The sequence below is a fragment of the Anabrus simplex genome, chromosome 3 (genome assembly GCF_040414725.1).
Source record: "Anabrus simplex isolate iqAnaSimp1 chromosome 3, ASM4041472v1, whole genome shotgun sequence".
Classification (NCBI taxonomy): domain Eukaryota; kingdom Metazoa; phylum Arthropoda; class Insecta; order Orthoptera; family Tettigoniidae; genus Anabrus; species Anabrus simplex.
In genome coordinates, this window is record NC_090267.1 from 279172945 (window position 1) to 279191903 (window position 18959).

Consider the following 18959-nt stretch of genomic DNA (forward strand, 5'->3'; position numbering starts at 1 on the left):
ATCATAAAATGTGTAAAACAGAGTATCAGTGGTGATGAAGTGAATGCTTTGGTATTTGCAGATGATGTGGTGATGTGGGGAAAGGGAGAAAAGGAAGTACAAAAGAGACTGGACATTTGGAATGAAAATCTGATGGAGTTTGGAAGGGTAATAAGTTAAAAGAAAACTGTAGTCATGCACTGTGGAAAAAAGAAGCCAAGTGAACATAGATGGAGAACGGTGAGAGAATGTAGAACAGTTTACATACCTGTGTAGCATTATTAATGGAAGTAATGAAATCAACTCTGAAATTAATAACAGACTAAGTAAAGGTACAACATTTTATCATCAAGTCAGAGAGCTTTTATGGGATGAAAAAGTTCCCAAGAGAATGAAATTAACATTATATAAACAGTATTTCATACCAACTGCAACATATGGACTAGAAACAAGAGACAAGATAGTAAGATCCAAGCAGTAGAAATAAAATTTTTAAGAACACCAGAATTTCAAAAAATATTAAAATCAGAGAAGTACTATATATAGAACCGTTAAGACAGAACATACAGAAAGCAAGGCTGAGATGGTTCAGACATGAAAAACGAATTGGAAAGGAATGTGTAGCAAGAAGGGAATTGGAGAGAGAAGGGAAAGAGACCAGTTGACTGAGAAGAAGGTGGATGGATCAGATATGGAAGGACATTAGTGAAGCTGGATTGGATCTGGTGGAAGTAATGGAACAGCAGGGAAAGTGGAAGGACAGAAAAGAGTGGAGGAGGTTTGTTAACTACACCCGGGCGACTGGAGTGTGACACTAATGATGATGATGATGATGATGATGATGATTATTATTATTATTATTATTATTATTATTATTATTATTATTATTATCAGGTTGAGAGGCCTAGGGAGTATTTTGTTTTCACATCCTTCCTGGCCCTTGTCTTTCTCTGACCAATACCTTTTATTTTTTGAATAGTCTGATCCCTTCCATTCCCCCCCCCGATTAGTGTTAATAGAGGATGGTTGCCCAGTTGTACTCCCTCTTAAAACAATCACCTCCACCACCACCATACCATGGCTACACTTTCCACCCATTTACACCAGTATTCTTTGGGTCCCTTGAAAAGTGAAGAAGAGGGGTAATACTGTGATTAAAATAGACTAACATGTTGCATTCTTGAAAGAAAATAACCAGATTCTATCAAATCACACTCAAATTATTTACAAATGTATAAACATTTACACTTTTTTCTGTTTAAATCCTTAAAACCTTGAAATTTGGAACTTGCACAATGTAAACAACTCCACACAACATTTCTTTCACATTTCTTTCAGTGCAACAAGGAGTGGTGCAACAAGGAAAAGCATAATGTTGTAAGTTGTGTTAACAATACACACCACATCTGCTGTGCGATAGAAAAGCTAAATCATGGATACATACCTTAAGAGTCACTGGATCAGAGAGAATGGTGTAGATGAATTTAGTGAAGACTACGACTGTGAAAATACCTAATACTATGAGTCTACCAAGAACAAAATACAATACACATCCATACCTGGAGCAGCTTCTGCCTCATTTTCGATGAGAAGTTTAGTCTCTTGAGTCCAGTCTTGGGGCATATTATGGAAAGTGGGTTTCTGTTTAGGAAGGTGCTTGAACGATTGCTAAAAACAAAGCAAAATATTACTCATTACTAGCAAACTACATCACGAAATTAATCAAGGTGAAAACAACCTACCTCCCACATTGCCACAATAAAGTTCTTCCTTTCTTGAGGGTTGAAAGCAAACCATTTGTACATTTTATCAAACTGAATGTCAAATTCATGGCTTTCCTGAAAAATAAATACAAAACTGTCACTTCCACTCAAAAATTAATTCAGAAATAGGCAATATTATATAGACTACCATGCAAATATACTATTTTTGAAGACAATTCAACAATATAATCTTCATCTTAAAATTTTTGGGAATCTGCCACTGGGCGACAGCCCCAACTGCAGATCAATTACGATTGATTATGTCCAGAAATAACTCCTAATTTTAGCTGAGGAAGGGTTTCTTTCAAAAAAGGCAATATTCCTTTCATTCAAACAGGTGTATGAAGGGTGAGAAATGAAAAAATTAGCATGCAAACAATATACACTGACTGACAGTGACAATGCAACAACAAGGAGGAGTGGTTCGAAAGGGATGAAAGTTGGGGAAAAAACAGAGAGGGTACGGATGAATAATTGATGTTTATTTCAAACCGATATGCAGGTTACACAATGCGCACGGCATCGACTCAGTAGGATGTAGGACCACCGCGAGCGGCGATGCACGCAGAAACACGTCGAGGTACAGAGTCAATAAGAGTGCGGATGGTGTCCTGAGGGATGGTTCTCCATTCTCTGTCACCATTTGCCACAGTTGGTCGTCCGTACGAGGCTGGGGCAGAGTTTGCAAACGGCATCCAATGAGATCCCACACGTGTTCGATTGGTGAGAGATCCGGAGAGTACGCTGGCCACGGAAGCATCTGTACACCTCGTAGAGCCTGTTGGGAGATGCGAGCAGTGTGTGGGCGGGCATTATCCTGCTGAAACAGAGCATTGGGCAGCCCCTGAAGGTACGGGAGTGCCACCGGCCACAGCACATGCTGCACGTAGCGGTGGGCATTTAACGTGCCTTGAATACACACTAGAGGTGACGTGGAATCATACGCAATAGCGCCCCAAACCATGATGCCGCGTTGTCTAGCGGTAGGGCGCTCCACAGTTACTGCCGGATTTGACCTTTCTCCACGCCGACGCCACACTCGTCTGCGGTGACTATCACTGACAGAACAGAAGCGTGACTCATCGGAGAACACGACCTTCCGCCAATCCCTCATCCAAGTCGCTCTAGCCCGGCACCATGCCAGGCGTGCACGTCTATGCTGTGGAGTCAATGGTAGTCTTCTGAGCGGACGCCGGGAGTGCAGGCCTCCTTCAACCAATCGACGGGAAATTGTTCTGGTCGATATTGGAACAGCCAGGGTGTCTTGCACATGCTGAAGAATGGCGGTTGACGTGGCGTGCGGGACTGCCACCGCTTGGCGGCGGATGCGCCGATCCTCGCGTGCTGACGTCACTCGGCCTGCGCCTGGACCCCTCGCACGTGCCACATGTCCCTGCGCCAACCACCTTCGCCACAGGCGCTGCACCGTGGACACATCCCTATGGGTGTCGGCTGCGATTTGACGAAGCAACCAACCTGCCCTTCTCAGCCCGATCACCATACCCCTCGTAAAGTCGTCTGTCTGCTGGAAATGCCTCCGTTGACGGCGGCCTGGCATTCTTAGCTATACACGTGTCCTGTGGCACACGACAACACGTTCTACAATGACTGTCGGCTGAGAAATCACGGTACGAAGTGGGCCATTCGCCAACGCCGTGTCCCATTTATCGTTCGCTACGTGCGCAGCACAGCGGCGCATTTCACATCATGAGCATACCTCAGTGACGTCAGTCTACCCTGCAATTGGCATAAAGTTCTGACCACTCCTTCTTGGTGTTGCATTTGCTCTGTCAGTCAGTGTATCAATACCACAAGGACTTGATTTCAGATTGCAGTAAAGACCACATATGCACCACACCCAGGAAACGAGCTGGAAAAGATGACTATTATTATTATTATTATTATTATTATTAGAGACCACATACAATAGTCGGTAAGCTAAATTAAACTGCCCAAAATTGTGGGTTTCATCTCAAGCAAAGTCTTAGAGTCTTTGAAAACAGAAATAAATTTCACACCCTATCATTCATGAAGGCATATGAAAGGACTTGGATAAGAAATTATATCTACCAGTATTATAACCTGTTTACCTGGTATTCTTAGACATTATAATGTTTTGAGTTTTTGCTGTGTGAAAGAAGTAAACAGTCACAATCATTTATCAGAAGAGAAACTTTTTTTTTTTTTTTTTTTTTTTTTTTTTGCTAGTGGCTTTACGTCGCACCGGCACAGATAGGTCTTATGACGACGATGGGATAGGAAAGGCCTAGGAGTTGGAAGGAAGCGGCCATGGCCTTAATTAAGGTACAGCCCCAGCATTTGCCTGGTGAGAAGAGAAACTCATCCAACCAAAACTATGACTGTTCCTCCAATGATGGTTTGAAATTGGAGAACAAAAGTGTCACTTGTAAATGGTTGTAGTACGCTATCTTCATATTTAATATACACAGGGAATGACTATTTGTGTACTGTTGGTGAAAAGATCATGCTAACTAAAACATCTGGCAGTAGATGTTTCAGAAAGCAGTACCTTCATGTTCCAATTAAATTTAGTTTCAATGTGTATTATCGAACAAATTAACGCAGGTACACATATAAACACACAAGCACGCCTGGTGGCCATGATCATTAAGGCGTGATGTCTATATGGTCTGACACCGTGGTTAGCCGGTTCGAGGCCCATTGGTCGAAAAAAACTTTCACCATCAGAATGTTGGCAGGCAGAGTAGGATCTCTAGACTGTGTACCAAAAGCCTGGATTCAATCCCTAACTTCTCCACAGTGCTCATATAGAGAGACTGTATATGACTGTGTTGATGACAATTCATCCATCGGATGGGGATGTAAAGCCTTAAACAGACTCCTTGAAGCTATTCAACAATAGTAGGCTATGTCCCAGCACCGGGCTTCACCCTCTACCTTCCCACTATCATATATCATATTCATTTCATCTTGTTAACTTCTATAATGAGGTTGACGTCAGGAAGGACATCCAATCATAAAAACGAACATTCATCCCCCTTCATACCTAATCCCATAGAAAAATAGGGCAAGGGTTGGATATAAACATATTTAACATACAAATTATTAATTTTACCCTTAGTTACAGAATGTTTTGTCGTTATGATAGTTTTATTTCCCCCGAAAACAAGACAAAAAGAAATGATGAGTAGGCTAATACGAGGGCTAGAACTTAAATAGTGGCAACACTGCTGTGGAGACTCTATGCATCGGAATCTAATATTATCGCTGACAGCACACGTTGGTTACAACCTACCTTACCTCAGAGCAAATGGACTCACCCTTCCCACATCACCTGTGTGGGCACAAGCAAGAGAAACACAGTCACTTGTGAGCTAGCGGTCTAACGTAACGTTGTTACTATGTTTTCCAAGGAACAACGGAGTTGGATCAAGATTGAATGTGCCAGAGGTCGTTCAGCACGACAGTGTCATCAAGGTCTTCAAGAGGCTTGCGGGGAATCTGCATTGCCTTACAGAACAGTGGCATATTGGGTAAAAGCCTTCAATGATGGTCGGCAAACTGTGGCGGACATTCATCGGGCAGGTCGTCCTAAGAGTGAGGAAGAAGTGCATGCTCTTGCCGCATTACTGGACAGTGATCAAAACCAGACGATTCGTGAGCATTCACTTCAGAACTGTTGCAGAGATTCGACAGCCAGTAGACCGCTCCATTCGCACCATCAACAGAACAGGCTCTGGTAAAGGTATACTACAACTTCCACATCGCTGGCAACGGGTTATACACAACGGTGGTGACTACACTGAAGGACAGTAAAGGTTGCCAACATGTAACTCTTTTTGTATCTGTTGTAAATAAATAGTAGCCACTATTTAACTTCTAACCTTCATGTATTATAGGAGGGATAATTTGACACACATTGATATCTGATCTTATCCAAATTCAATAAGTAAAGTAGAAAGTTAATTCAGCAAATGAAATCAAATAATAGTAGGGAAGTAAACTCCACCTCACTTAAAATATTAGTGTAGGTAATCTCTTTGGTGCATTCTATGCTCCTAAATTAATGTGAACTTACAACAGTAAGTACAAATATTTTTCCAATTTTTTTGTAGATTGTCAATGAAGCTTGCAGAACCAATGAGTGGAATAACTGTATGGTATCAACAATACCAAAAACAAAATAATAATAATAATAATAATAATAATAATAATAATAATAATAATAATAATAATAATAATAATAATAATAACAACAACAACAACAACAATGGCAGAGTTCTTGAACATTTTTATGAAAACTATGAGATCAACATTTTCTGATAAATGTCTTGAGTCAGTATTAACCAGGATTGCCTCTTTTCAAATGAAAAATTGGGACTGAAATCACAAATCATTATACATGAGAGGCATTTCTTTAGTTAAGTGCCATTTCCATATATCACTGGTGCAGCACTGCAGCTGTAATGCCAAGCATGCACACTGGCTTCTTTCATCTGTTGAAATGTCACATGCTAAGTTGGAAATATTAACAGAGTATGGCCATCTTGGAACAAGTGTTTAAAATCAAGCTATCAATCACTACTGATCAACATTTAGGGCAGTCGGCCAGGTAGCAGATTCCCTATCTGTTGTTTTCCTAACCTTTTCTTAAATGATTGCAAAGAAATTGGAAATTTATTGAACTTTCTCCTTGGTAAGTTATTCCAATCCCTAACTCCATTTCCTATAAATGAATATTTGTCCCTATGTGTCCTCATGAATTTCAACTTTATCTTCATGTTGTGATCTTTCCTACTTTTAAAAACACCACTCAAACTTATTCGTCTACTGATGTCATTCCATGCCATCTCTCCACCGACAGTTCGGAACATACCACTCAACTAAGCAGCTCATCTCCTTTCTCCCAAGTCTTCCCAGCCCAAATTTTGCAACATTTTTGCAACGCTACTCTTTTGTCAGAAATCACCCAGAACATATCAAGCTGCTTTTCTTTTGATTTTTTCCAGTTCTTGAATCAAGTAGGGTGAAGGTCCCACACACTGGAAACATACTCTAGTTGGGATCTTACCAGAGAATTACATTCCCTCTCCTTTACATCCTTAATGAAAATGAAAATCCACAGCCTTTTTCCAGTCACTTGACTAGGTCACGAATGAAATGAATGAAGCCCCATCCAGCAGCAAGGATAGGAATAGTGCTGGCTGCCGAAGCATGTGCACGTCTCTCGGGCAATGATTAATGACTGACAGATGAAATGATATTGGAGAGTGTTGCTGGAATGAAAGATGGCAGGGAAGACCAGAGTACCCAGAAAAAAACCTGTCCTGCCACCACTTTGTCCAGCACAAATCTCACATGGAGCGACTGGGATTTGAACCACAGAACCCAGCGGTGAGAGACCAACGTGCTGCCGCCTGAGCCACAGGGGCTTCCCTTTACATCCTTACTACAACCCCTAAATACCCTCATAACCATGTGCAGACATATGTACCCTTCATTTACAGTCTCATTTATGTGATTACCCCAATAAAGATCTTTCCTTATCTTAACCCCTAGGTACTTACAATGATCCCCAAAAAGAACTTTCACCCCATCAACACAGTAATTAAAACAGAGGACCTTTCCCATTTTTGAAACTTGCAACCTGACTTTTAACACCGTTTATCATCATACCAGTGCCTACTGTCAATCTCTCAACATTATCAAGGTCATTTTGCAGTTGCTCACAATGTTGTAACTTACTTATTACTCTATAGAGAATAACATCATCTGCAAAAAAGCCTTATCTCCGATTCCACTTCTTTACTCATAAGATTTATATATTATTATAAAAGAATACTGCCTTGAGGAATTTTCCTCATAATTATTACAAGGTCAGATAGAGGTTCACCTACTCCAATTCTGTGAGTTTTACTTTCAAGAAATATAGCCACCCATCCAGTCACACTTTTGTCTAGTTCAATTGTACTCATTTTTGCCAGTACCTTCCCATGACCTACCCTATCAAATGCCTTTAATGTTCAAGGAAATGGATCAACCAGCAGACTGTCAGATACAGTCTGTGATTAGTTTCTTGAAAGCATGAAATATTAAACCAGCTGGCATTGCAGCTCTTTTCAGGCACAACCCCAATGGAGGTGAGCTGCATTTACTATTTTAACAACGTACCAGCCCTCCTGCCATTCTTAAATTGCTGACAGTACCGGGAATCAAACCCAGGCCCCCGAGAACAGCAGCTAATAGTGCTAACTGTTAAGCTACAGAGGCGGACATCACTCTCTGATTTGGGTGGCTTCTATCACAGGTGTTGTCGTTCTACGACAAAGACATACAAAAACTGGTGCTTCCATTATGACAAGTTCCTTAATAACAGTGGTGACTGTGGAGCAGTAGTTCAAGGTGTGTGGAACTGAAATGTAATTTAAAAATTATGCTGTTTCATTGAAAAAATGTTTGTACTTACAGATTGTGCATGTCTTTTTTCATGCATATTAAAGTATGTTAACTGTACAAATTATTATAAATGTGTTAACATGGGTACATTATTATAAGGCAGTGAACATGGCATGTCAAATGATATCACCATTCTGACACACGACATACTTAATCAATGGTTGCTCTCTTAGAGGCATTTAACAACATTTCCTGGTGTATAAGTGAGTTTTGCATATGTATTGATATCCACAATACCTGTGCCATCATTGACAAAATTTCTGTTTATTTCTTCTAATTGTTTTGAGGCTTGAAGTGCAGCCATTTTGTTTAACTTTTCTTTGACATAGATCATACACTGGAAAGATAATCATCTAAAAAGCCGCGCTCCTAAGAGAAGAGAAATGCAAAATGAAGGGCATCAGCTAGTTGACAAGAACTCTAACTATTGAATTTTACCAGCTTTCATACATACCACTGTCAATCATCTCTTGCACAATCCATGACATACCATTTTATTTCTCCTTTAGCACACAAACAGCGCTGTATCAGAATCCGAATTTCATGACCATGAGAACATCATAAGGAGAATATGATTACGGTTTTAACATGAAGGACATTGAAGTTGCTTCAGCAGGGCTTGTCAAGGATACAAGTAGCGTTGGTAATTTGTCACGATGTATAAACAAAGTGCCTTGTCCACATTGCTGGAAATTCTTCGTGGGTTCCAGGGGGGACTTGTGATCCACATTAGTAAGTCGCATATTGATGTACTTGAGGAAATTCTGAGCCACCCCACATCAAGAAGGATAATCTACACTGCTCCTCGAGATGTATACCCATTAACAGTACAGAACTAAAGAATTTGCCACTATCAAAAATGGGTCCCTTTCTTGTTAATTTAAAATCTGGTGTCCCTGTCCTGCACCGTGTGCCTAGATGTACTCGCTCAACTGTAGCCGACACCTTGTGTGAAGTTGTTTGCCTGTGGTGGATACCAACAATACTAGTGCCTGGACTGATCTTTTTCCTTTTACTTCTCTCCATGTTCCTCAGAAATCAGATAAGGTAACCAACCTTACGTCGTGGGTTAAACTGAGAGTTCGATGATGGAATGAGGTCCACCATGGTGCCTATCCTGCCCTTCTTTACATGATCGGAAGTCTCACTCTTCTCTCAGTTCAGTCAATGTCAAGAGTGTGAAGAACAAACTTGCTGACGGTCACGTTCATGGAGCAATTCAGTTGCTTATTTCTGATGACACTATCCCCATGCCTGATGCATCTGTATTGGAAGCCCTTTGTGAGAAACATCCTGCCCATTTGGGTCCAGTCGTTCTTCCGGATCCTCCGAATACATCAAATTTTGTTCCCGGAGTGACGAACACAGAACTTTTTAATGCCATCTCCCCTTTACCTTCTGGATCTGCTGGTGGACTGGATGGCCTTCGTCCAATGTTCTCCAATGTCAAGAGCATGATTCTAAGGAATAACTCATAAGATTTTTTTGTGGTTCACATGACCATCATTTCTGGCAGAGTCCCTTTGTAGGTTTGCCCACTATTTTTTGATGCCTCACTCACTGCTTTGAAGAAGAAATGTGATGGCAATCACCCTACTGATGTCTGTACAGTTTGGCGCCAACTGGCTGCGAAAATCTTATGCTACAGAATCCGTACAAGACCTATGGACTTCTTATCTCCCCACCAACTTGCAGTGTGCGTTCCCAATGGAGCTGCTGTCCATGCCGCACGTATCTGTTACTCGTCTACTCGTCAGTGCCCGAAAGCTTTTGTTAAATTAGACTTTTAATGCTTTCAATGAGTTGCATCATGATGCTATGTTGTTGGCAGTTCCATCTATCTGTATGTCTATCAGTGCTACTCTCAGCCTAGTGACCTTTTTCTTGGTGAAGAAATTATACTTTCTCAATGTGGAGTTCAACAAGGTGATCCATTCGGTCTTGGTCTTTTTGCGGTTACTCTTCAGTCGATTGTCAACTCCATTAATACAGAGTTAAACATTTGGTATTTGGATGATGGCACCATTGCTGATGAACCTGACTTCATCCTTTCATCTCTAGATAACATTTGCACACAAGCTTCAAACACTGGTCTACACCTTAATTTTTCTAAGTACGAAGTGGGTTTTCTTGGCATTCATAGGAAACAAGCTGAGATACTGTACGAGAAGTTTAATGCTTCTGCCCCAGGAATTAGTTTCGTAGCAATATCCAATATTTGTCTACTTGGTGAAGCGCTAACCCCTTCAACTCTATGCAGGATACTGGCTGAAAAGATGACGAAACTTAAGGTGTCTGGCCGCAGGGTTCAGATCGGATGAGTGCTAACACGAACTAATACTAATTATAATAAAACCAAATAAAGTAATGAATAGGGAAATAACATAATAACACTAAAGAATAAGGAAAGTAGTAATATTGACCCTTAATAATACAAATATGGAGAACAGTAAAATGACACAGTAGCAGCGGTTACACATCAGGCTTGGAACATGACGGTAGACAATAAATACGCAAAACTGAACCAAATGTAAGGGAATACTTACAGGCCTAATAAACGACAACTAAGGAAGGATTGTAGAAGGTGTGGGATCCCTATTGAGGTCCATGGGAAGGTATGCCGTTATGGGGAAGAAGAAAAGGTTCACGATCAATCCACCTCGAAACTCCTAATATTATTAAAATTAACAAAGAAAATTACAAGAAGCAAAGTTAACAAATGACAGAGCAGCTAATACTTAACTCACTAAAACATAGGATACAGAATGAAAGCAGGCATTTTCGAAACCATCAAAAATTAATTAACGTGATGTACAATACTCTATTCAAGAAAGAGTGTTACATTCACTAGCAATTAAAAAACTTTGAGGCAGAAAGAAATGTTTGCCTCCGAAAACAATGTCAAAGACTAGCTTAACAGCTAAGTCACACTGATGCTCAATTTAGGTAAATGTGGAAATCTAGAGTGAACTCCAGCGCACAAAATAAAATTCTACATAATTACAGAAGTTACTTTAAGTGGGAAAAATCCTAAACACAAGAATGCATTTAAATTAATATGAGGCCATAAAATAGCATTTACCATGGGGAACTGAAGACCCAAGGTGGACGGACGCAAGACGCATCAGCCCACTTCAGCGATCCGATTCCAAAGACCCGGACAAAATGACTCGCACACACTATATTACAAACAGGAAATCGTACGATTGCAATTAGCCAATGACAACACTCCAGATTCCCAAATTTGACCAATAAAGGATGCTAATGTACTGACCAATAGACGGAGGTCTTATTATGACCAATCCAATTACATGACCATATATGGTCAGTTTAAGATAGCAATTTCATAAGTTGTGGAACATTCCTACTGCGACACAGTTTTCATCATCGGAAACTGCACGTGCAGTATAGGATGCCTCAAAATTATAGCACCTTACAAAAATTTTCTAACGTTACAAAATTACAATTCTTGATATATAAGTCACTTAATCATTCTTGCAATGTTAAAAATATTCAATGTTCATAAGTCCCATTCTTGAGGTTTCCCTAAATTACATTCTTTTAAAAATATTACAAACATATTCAAATTAATATTTTCTTCCAGTTACATAAAAAAATTCCACCAGAGTCCAGAGTCCTTATTTCTTCATTTTTCACAATACTAAAATATTACAGTAAAAAATGAAATTCTGCTGTCCTTTCTTGATGACAAAAATGCAATTCTGCTGTCCTTTCTTGATGATACACCGGTGACAAGTTGTTTACTTCACGTCTTTCCATGGTCTTGGCACATTCAGCCTTCTTCTTGCTCCGCACTTCATTTTCAATCCCACGAATGATGAACTTCCAGCATTGTTCTCCATCTTGGCGAGAGACCCCACTATTGGAAGAATTTTATTTTGTGTTAAAAACTGGCCTCAAAACCATCCTCAATTGCTCCAAGTAGCAATGCCTGGTTACAGGCTTCTCTTCCTGTTGGTTCTGGTGGCCTTGGCATTTGTCGTGTTGTGGACTTGACGATTTAGTCATTTTTAGCATCCTTCCACGGTTATCTTTGCAAGTGATTGAATCATTGCAGATCTGTATTGAAAATTATTATACTTACTAAAATAATTGTTTATTGTTCATCCACCTATTCAATACATTAAGTTCTAAGAAATTTTAGGATTTAATCCTCATTATAGTAGATGAAATGGGACAATGTTTTGCCTCTCTGTGGGCATTATCAGCCATTGTATCTCCTCAAGATTAAATCAGGCACCTGATTTAAAGTTAACTTATAAGTTACTAAGATTATACGTCTAAACACTTAAAACTGGATAAGCAGTCATTATAGAAGATTTGAAATGTAAAATTATAGTAATGTGTTGAATTAACAAAAATTATAGCAATAGCTATGATTAAAGATTGATTGCATCAAATATATATAATATAATGACATATGGTGGCAATATTACATAATGTTAAAAGCTGTTACTTTTTCAGTATGATTAAAAGAAAACACTTTCCAACTAAGATATCAGTTGGAAATATTATTAAAATCTTAATAAATAATAATGTTAAAAACATAAAATCATCTGGTTAGAGTCCTGGGATCAAGAAATTAACAATTTGTTTGACATGCTCGTATATGTATATGGTTGAAGTATTAGCATTTGACGTAGTTCTTGGAGAAGAGTTCAAGAATTAAATTTTAAACAACAACAATATAATTAAAGTTGTCATGAACTCAATAGGTCCACCTTCCATCATTTTAGAGTGTTGATAGGGAAATAAAGGTGCAATTAGTATAGCTTGTTGATGTTGGAACATGCTGATACAAGCGAGCTGGTCGAAAGGGAACAATCAAACTTTTGATAGATGAGAGTGGGTGGAATGTTGAGTGTGTGTTGAAAGTCTGTAAATTAAAGAAATTTTATTTATTAAGATTTATTATTTGAAAGGATGGAACTGACTAGCAGAGTTAATCAAAAAAGTATTGACACTTACCCCTTAGATGTCATCTGTTTGTGTTGACAGTTTTAGGACTACCGGCAGTCGCCAAGTTCCTACTTCTTGTGTTGTAACCATGAGGTCCTAGTGGAGGGGAGTGAGCTTGGGAAGGCGGAGCTGTAGCCTTGTTAGTTGTGTGAGGAGGAGAGTTGACAAAATCGGATTGATTTTTATTAAATTGTTGGTCCAAGAATATGTATAAGTTTTTAAATTCAGTCATTAGACTGCCTTTTTTAATTCTTTTTATGATTTTTATATCCCGTTCTATTATGGTGAATTGATGACCCTTATCCCTCATGTGGATACTCATCGCAGAGAATTCATTGTGTTTCTGGCCATTAAAATGTTCTGAATATCTAGTCTGAAAACTACGTCCAGTTTGACCAATGTATGAAAAATTGCATTCTGAACACTTGAGTCTGTATATACCAGAGCTTGAATAGCGGTTATTAGTTAAATTAACTATGTTGTGATTAAAGAATATATTTAGATTAGTATAATGCATTTTGAGGCGATGTTCATCTCGTGTTTTTTTAGGGGATTAGCAACCTGATGAATAGCTGGGTTTGTATATGTAAATGTTAGGTACTTTGGTTTATTAGGTTTTATCAGAGAAAGATTTGTAGCTAATTTTAGTTTTACTTTGTTAGTGATTTAATTGATAATGTTGGTATTAAAACCATTGAATCAGACTATTTCTATAAAATACAATTCTTTTTTCAAATTGTTTGTTGAAAGAGGAATTTTTAAAGCCCTGTATACTAAACTGTAATAAGTAGCTTATTTGTGAGAGTTTGGGTGCAATGAACTATTTTTTATAGTTATCAGAGTGAAGGAAGGTTTCCTGTAAATTTGGAAATCAAATTTATCGAGGATTTATGTAATTTTCATATCTAGAAAATTTATAGTTATTTTTCTCATCTTTTGTGAACTTTATACGAGGCATGTTTTTTAAGTAAGTACCGTTTTGATATTCTGCCAATGCATCGCTGCGGTCGGCATTCCGTGATTGCGTGCTGTGTACCTGCATCTACTGGCAAGGCTGAGACGCCATTACGGCAATAGTCGCCCTTGTGTACGTTTGGCATTTGAAATGGCCTCGCCGATCGAGAGTCCCGCCGACTGTGAAGTCCGGTCTGTTATTCGTTTTCTTCCGAGTGCAAAAGGTTTGAAAGCTATCGATATTCATTGTGAGATCTGTGCAATTTACAAACCAAACCTTATGAGCGATGGAATGGTTAGGAAATGGGTTCGAGCATTTAAAGGTGGCCGCAAAGATGTGCATGATGATGAAGAACGGAATGGGCGACCTTCAGTCATTAGTGAAGATTTGATGCAGGCAGTTGACCGAGCAGCAAGAGAAAACAGACGCTTTACGATTACGTCGTTATCTGATGTGTTTCCTCAAGTTTCTCGAAGTGTTCTTTACGAAATTGTGAGTGAACGATTAAATTACCGAAAGGTATGCTCACGCTGGGTACCGAAATTGTTGACGGAGGAGCACAAAAGCAAACGTTTGGGCAGTGCCTTAACTTTCCTGGAGTTACCAAGGGGAAGGAGATGACTTTTTGAATCAAATTTTAACGGGGGATGAAACCTGGGTGGCCTACGTTACAGCTGAAGCAAAACAGCATTCTATGGAATGGCGACATTCAACTTCACCCAAGAAAGTGAAATTTAACCCTTTCCTGCCCGCATTTTCACTCCGTTTATCCCCAGGATTCAACCTATTGTTTAGAGAAAACTGAAGCATAGCACATTGTTTCAGAAAAAGTTTAACATAATAAAAACTAATGACCACAATTTATTCAAATTTTCAATAATATTAGAAAACATACCAACACATTCGTATCTCTAGTCCAGGAGCCACAGGGTTGTTGGTTCATACCTCCACCCCTCTCTCTTGGTGATACTGGAGGAAGCATCCCACTCGACATAGAGCTGGGCTGCATTTGTCACATTCCCATGTTGTCTGAATCCCTCTTCCTGATGCTGCTTTCCTTCCAGCAGATGCACAATATGCACACACCTTCTTCCTTCCTGATATCTTGGTGATTTTGTGTAGATTTTTCGGGGAAAGTGTTGTCAATGGTAACAATCGTTTGCGACCAAGACGCTTCCTTGATAAAAAATTATTTATCATCTGTCTATAGAGTGCCAATCTAAAGTTCCTTTGAGTGTTACCATGTCTGGAAGGTGCTGGTTGATTAGTATCATTATATGAAATGAAACTATTCACTATGGCAGTGTTCAGTGCAAATCCAAAAATATACCTCCACCATTTCACTGTCTTCCTTCCCAAACTATAGTACGATCTTTTTTGATCTGATCTATCTACATCCCCCATGTATTTTGTGTATCTGTGAATTGTTAAAGGGCATGGAACAGTAATTTGCTCATTTCCCTTGCCAGTTTTCCTTTTTACTTCAACTGTGACGTTTGGATCACAGTTTGAGGAAACAGCACAGATGTTCCTGTCGTCATGCCAAACCAAAGCTGTCACATCACCCACTTGAACTATTTTACTTTCTCCCCTTTTCAGTTTCAGAGATTTAGGATTCTTTAGTTCAGCTGGCCAGTCTTTACGATTTGGTCTTGTAGTTGCACAAGCATATACTCCATTGTCATGTAAGTGTTGTAATAACCCCACGGATGAGAAGAAATTGTCGAAATAAACATGATGGTATGACCCTAACCTATCTTCTAATAAATTCATGACAACCTGGTTTCCCATCAACATGTCCTTATTCCTGGGTTCCTTCTTACCACGATAGATATTGATTTTGAGAACATATCCTTTCGGAGTGGCAAGAATGCACGCTTTGAAACCCCACTTTACCGGCTTATCTTTTATATACTGTTTCATAACATTGCGTCCTTTGAATGGGATCATTGCCTCATCAATAGCTAATTCTCTGCCTGGATTGTATTTGTACTGGAAGCTGTCCATTATTTGCAAGAGTGGGAGAACTCTTTGAAGCATGACGTAAGAGGGATCATCTCTGACTTTTAGCTGTCTAACATCCACAATATGAAAATATTTTGTGAGAATCTTGTATCTCTTAAAAGTCATACAGTTCTTTATTACAGGACACTCAATGTCTGGACTAAAACAATAATCACGTGATTCTGGAAGTGGAAAGATGCCCATGTATATAAGAATTCCAACGTAAGCCTTTATTTCCTTTGAGCAAGTGTCTTCCCATTCAGTATCTATTCTACCGGACTGTGCCTGTTTGAATGCTGAATTGATATTTGTGCAATTGGCTATGTCAAGGAATAGTTTGTCTCCTCCTAACATACGTAAAAAATAGTCTAGTTCTCATGATCCAATTTCCAAATTATGGACAGGTCCAACATCACCCACATAATCATTCGGAGTAACGAAATGGAATGTTTGTGTTACGTGAATTGCCGGCGCATCACCATGAGGTCCGATTTCTGGGTATCCGTTTTCACTTACATCACTGATATCACTAAAATTATCTTCATTGATATCTTCTTCACTTACTAAAAATTCACTTCCACCACTACTCAACGATTCTGTGTCACTTTCTTCGCCTAAATTCAGCTCGTTTTCAATGTCCGCAGCATTCAATCCCGCCATGTTTACGAACGAAACAGGTGACCGCCGCGCACTGAAATTCAAGACAGATTATCGCTCTTTTATTTTCTAAGCCTTGTAGATTATACTGCGTGTTCATAAATACCTTAAAAACATTTCACTGCCGAAAATAATACAAAACTATCGCAAAGATCTCAGACGTGAGTAGATAATGTGGCCGGGCGCTAAGAACCGGAAGGCAAAATGAAAAGACGGGCGCTTTCAGGCGCTAAGGGCTAGAAAGGATTAAGCAAACAATGTCAGCCCCGAAAATCATGTGTACCGTGTTTTGGGACAGCAAGGGGGTGTTACTGGTGGACTTTTTGCCCTGTGGTGAGATAATCAATTCAGCAACGTATTGTGAGACCTTAAAGAAATTGTGCCGCTCAATTCAGAACAAAAGGCGTGGGATGCTCAGTAAGGGCGTCCTTTTGCTTCATGACAATCCCCGCCCACATGCGGCTCATCGAACCCAACACCTCATCACATCATTTCGCTGGGAACAACTCAATCACCCTCCATACAGTCCCGATCTTGCACCCAGTGATTACCACTTGTTCCTGCATTTGAAGAAACATACGGCCAGCAAACGCCACGACAACGCAAATTCCCGAAATAGGGTCACCCATAGACAAACCTTTTTGGTGATTATATTTTATTGTTAAAAGTAAAATAATTATTTTAGCAAGTTCCTTCATCTTGTTGAGGCTCTCCTTCTACCTGGTGGATGCCTGGACCCTGATGCTGCCGTACAAGAAAGCAGATCTGTGGTCAAGCTTAGTTAACGTAGTTCCCTCCAATATTAGCAAAAGAAGTATTCAAGCTGCTTGGGATGCTGCTCTTATAAGTCATCTCCACTTGCTTCTGCAGCTGCCAACTAGCAGTCTTCAAGAAAAAGCCCATCTCCTTGCTGCTTCTCCAGGATCTGGTGCATGGCTCCAAGCATTACCTTCGCTTTCGCGTGGTCTTCATCTTTCCAATGAGAGTCTGTATCACTGTGGCTTTATGTTTGGGAGCAGCTGCCTGCAAGACTTACCGATGCTCAGCTTGTGGTGCCTATGTTGATCAACGTGGCCTCCATGGCCTTTCCTGTTTGAAAAGTAAAGGCAGACACATACACCACTCCACTATAAATGATGTCATCTCACGGGCTCTGATTTCAGCAGAAGTTCCTTCCATACGAGAGCCCATTGCCTGTTGCTGTTCAGATGGGAAAAGGCCAGACGGAATGACACTTATGCCATGGAAAAGGGGTAAATCTCTTGTGGGATTTTATCTGTGCCGACACGTTCGTCCAGTCCAATCTTCCCCTTTTCACTGAGTGCTGGAGGTGCAGCTGCAAATAGGGAAAATGCTAAAAGAAGAAAATACAGCAATTTGTTGGACAAATTCTTCTTTGTGCCAGTAGCCACTGAATCGAGTGGTACCTGAGGTAATGAGAGCCTCAATTTTATCAAAGACGTTGGTCAAAGGATTGCTCGGATTTCCGGTGATAAGCGATCAAATGCTTATCTTATTCAGCGCATCAGCATAGCTCTAATGCGTGGTAATGATACATCCATTCTCGGGACACTACCACCTGGTCAAGAGTTTCTCTTCTTTAATGCAGGATTTTGTATTTTATGGATATTCAGGATATATTAGATTACTACTTTAATAATTCTTGCACATTGTCATGAATAAATATATAATTAACATTGTTACAACATGCGAAGTACCTACGGTCGCATAAATTAAATATATTATTTTCTTTCATTTAACTGTGATTTGTTGCATTTGAAGTCAGTGGTCCCAAGCATCATTTTGTTCAGAATATTCACAAACCCCATTTGATAATCATGATCACCTTGTCCACCAGCACTTCCTCCTTGTTTTGAAAAAGCATTTTTAATCATTTTTTTGCACAATAAAACTTAAATTCAATATAAGGAAAACCATTTTCAGGGATGCTGACAGTGGGGTTCGAACTCGCTATCTATTGAATGAATCCTTACAGATGCGTGCCCCTTACCGCACGGCCAATACTCTTGGTCATGAGCACAGTGTTGCCAAAACTCTTCTTTTCCACTGATGGAACATGTTAAATCTATTATCATCCATTATTTGGTATGAAATTAAAATGAACTAATGAATAAACTGAATTTGGGACATTCCTTATACCCAAAGACTAATTTGGAAAGCAG

The 18959-nt window shown here is 39.6% G+C and overlaps 1 protein-coding gene across 2 annotated transcripts in view; it reads right to left on the bottom strand.

Annotated features, from left to right (window-relative positions):
• The window catches only part of Sec3 (exocyst complex component Sec3), a 193638-nt gene that overhangs the window by 153641 nt on the left and 21038 nt on the right, over nt 1-18959 (bottom strand). Inside the window, exons 4-5 of one of the 2 annotated variants that reach the window (XM_067144363.2) lie at nt 1722-1817; nt 1539-1647 (exon numbers count right to left, since the gene is read on the bottom strand). In XM_067144363.2, coding sequence (XP_067000464.2) covers nt 1539-1647; nt 1722-1817 — 205 coding nt within the window. The remainder of the gene's footprint in view (nt 1-1538; nt 1648-1721; nt 1818-18959) is intronic. The other variant, XM_067144364.2, reaches the window with a different exon arrangement.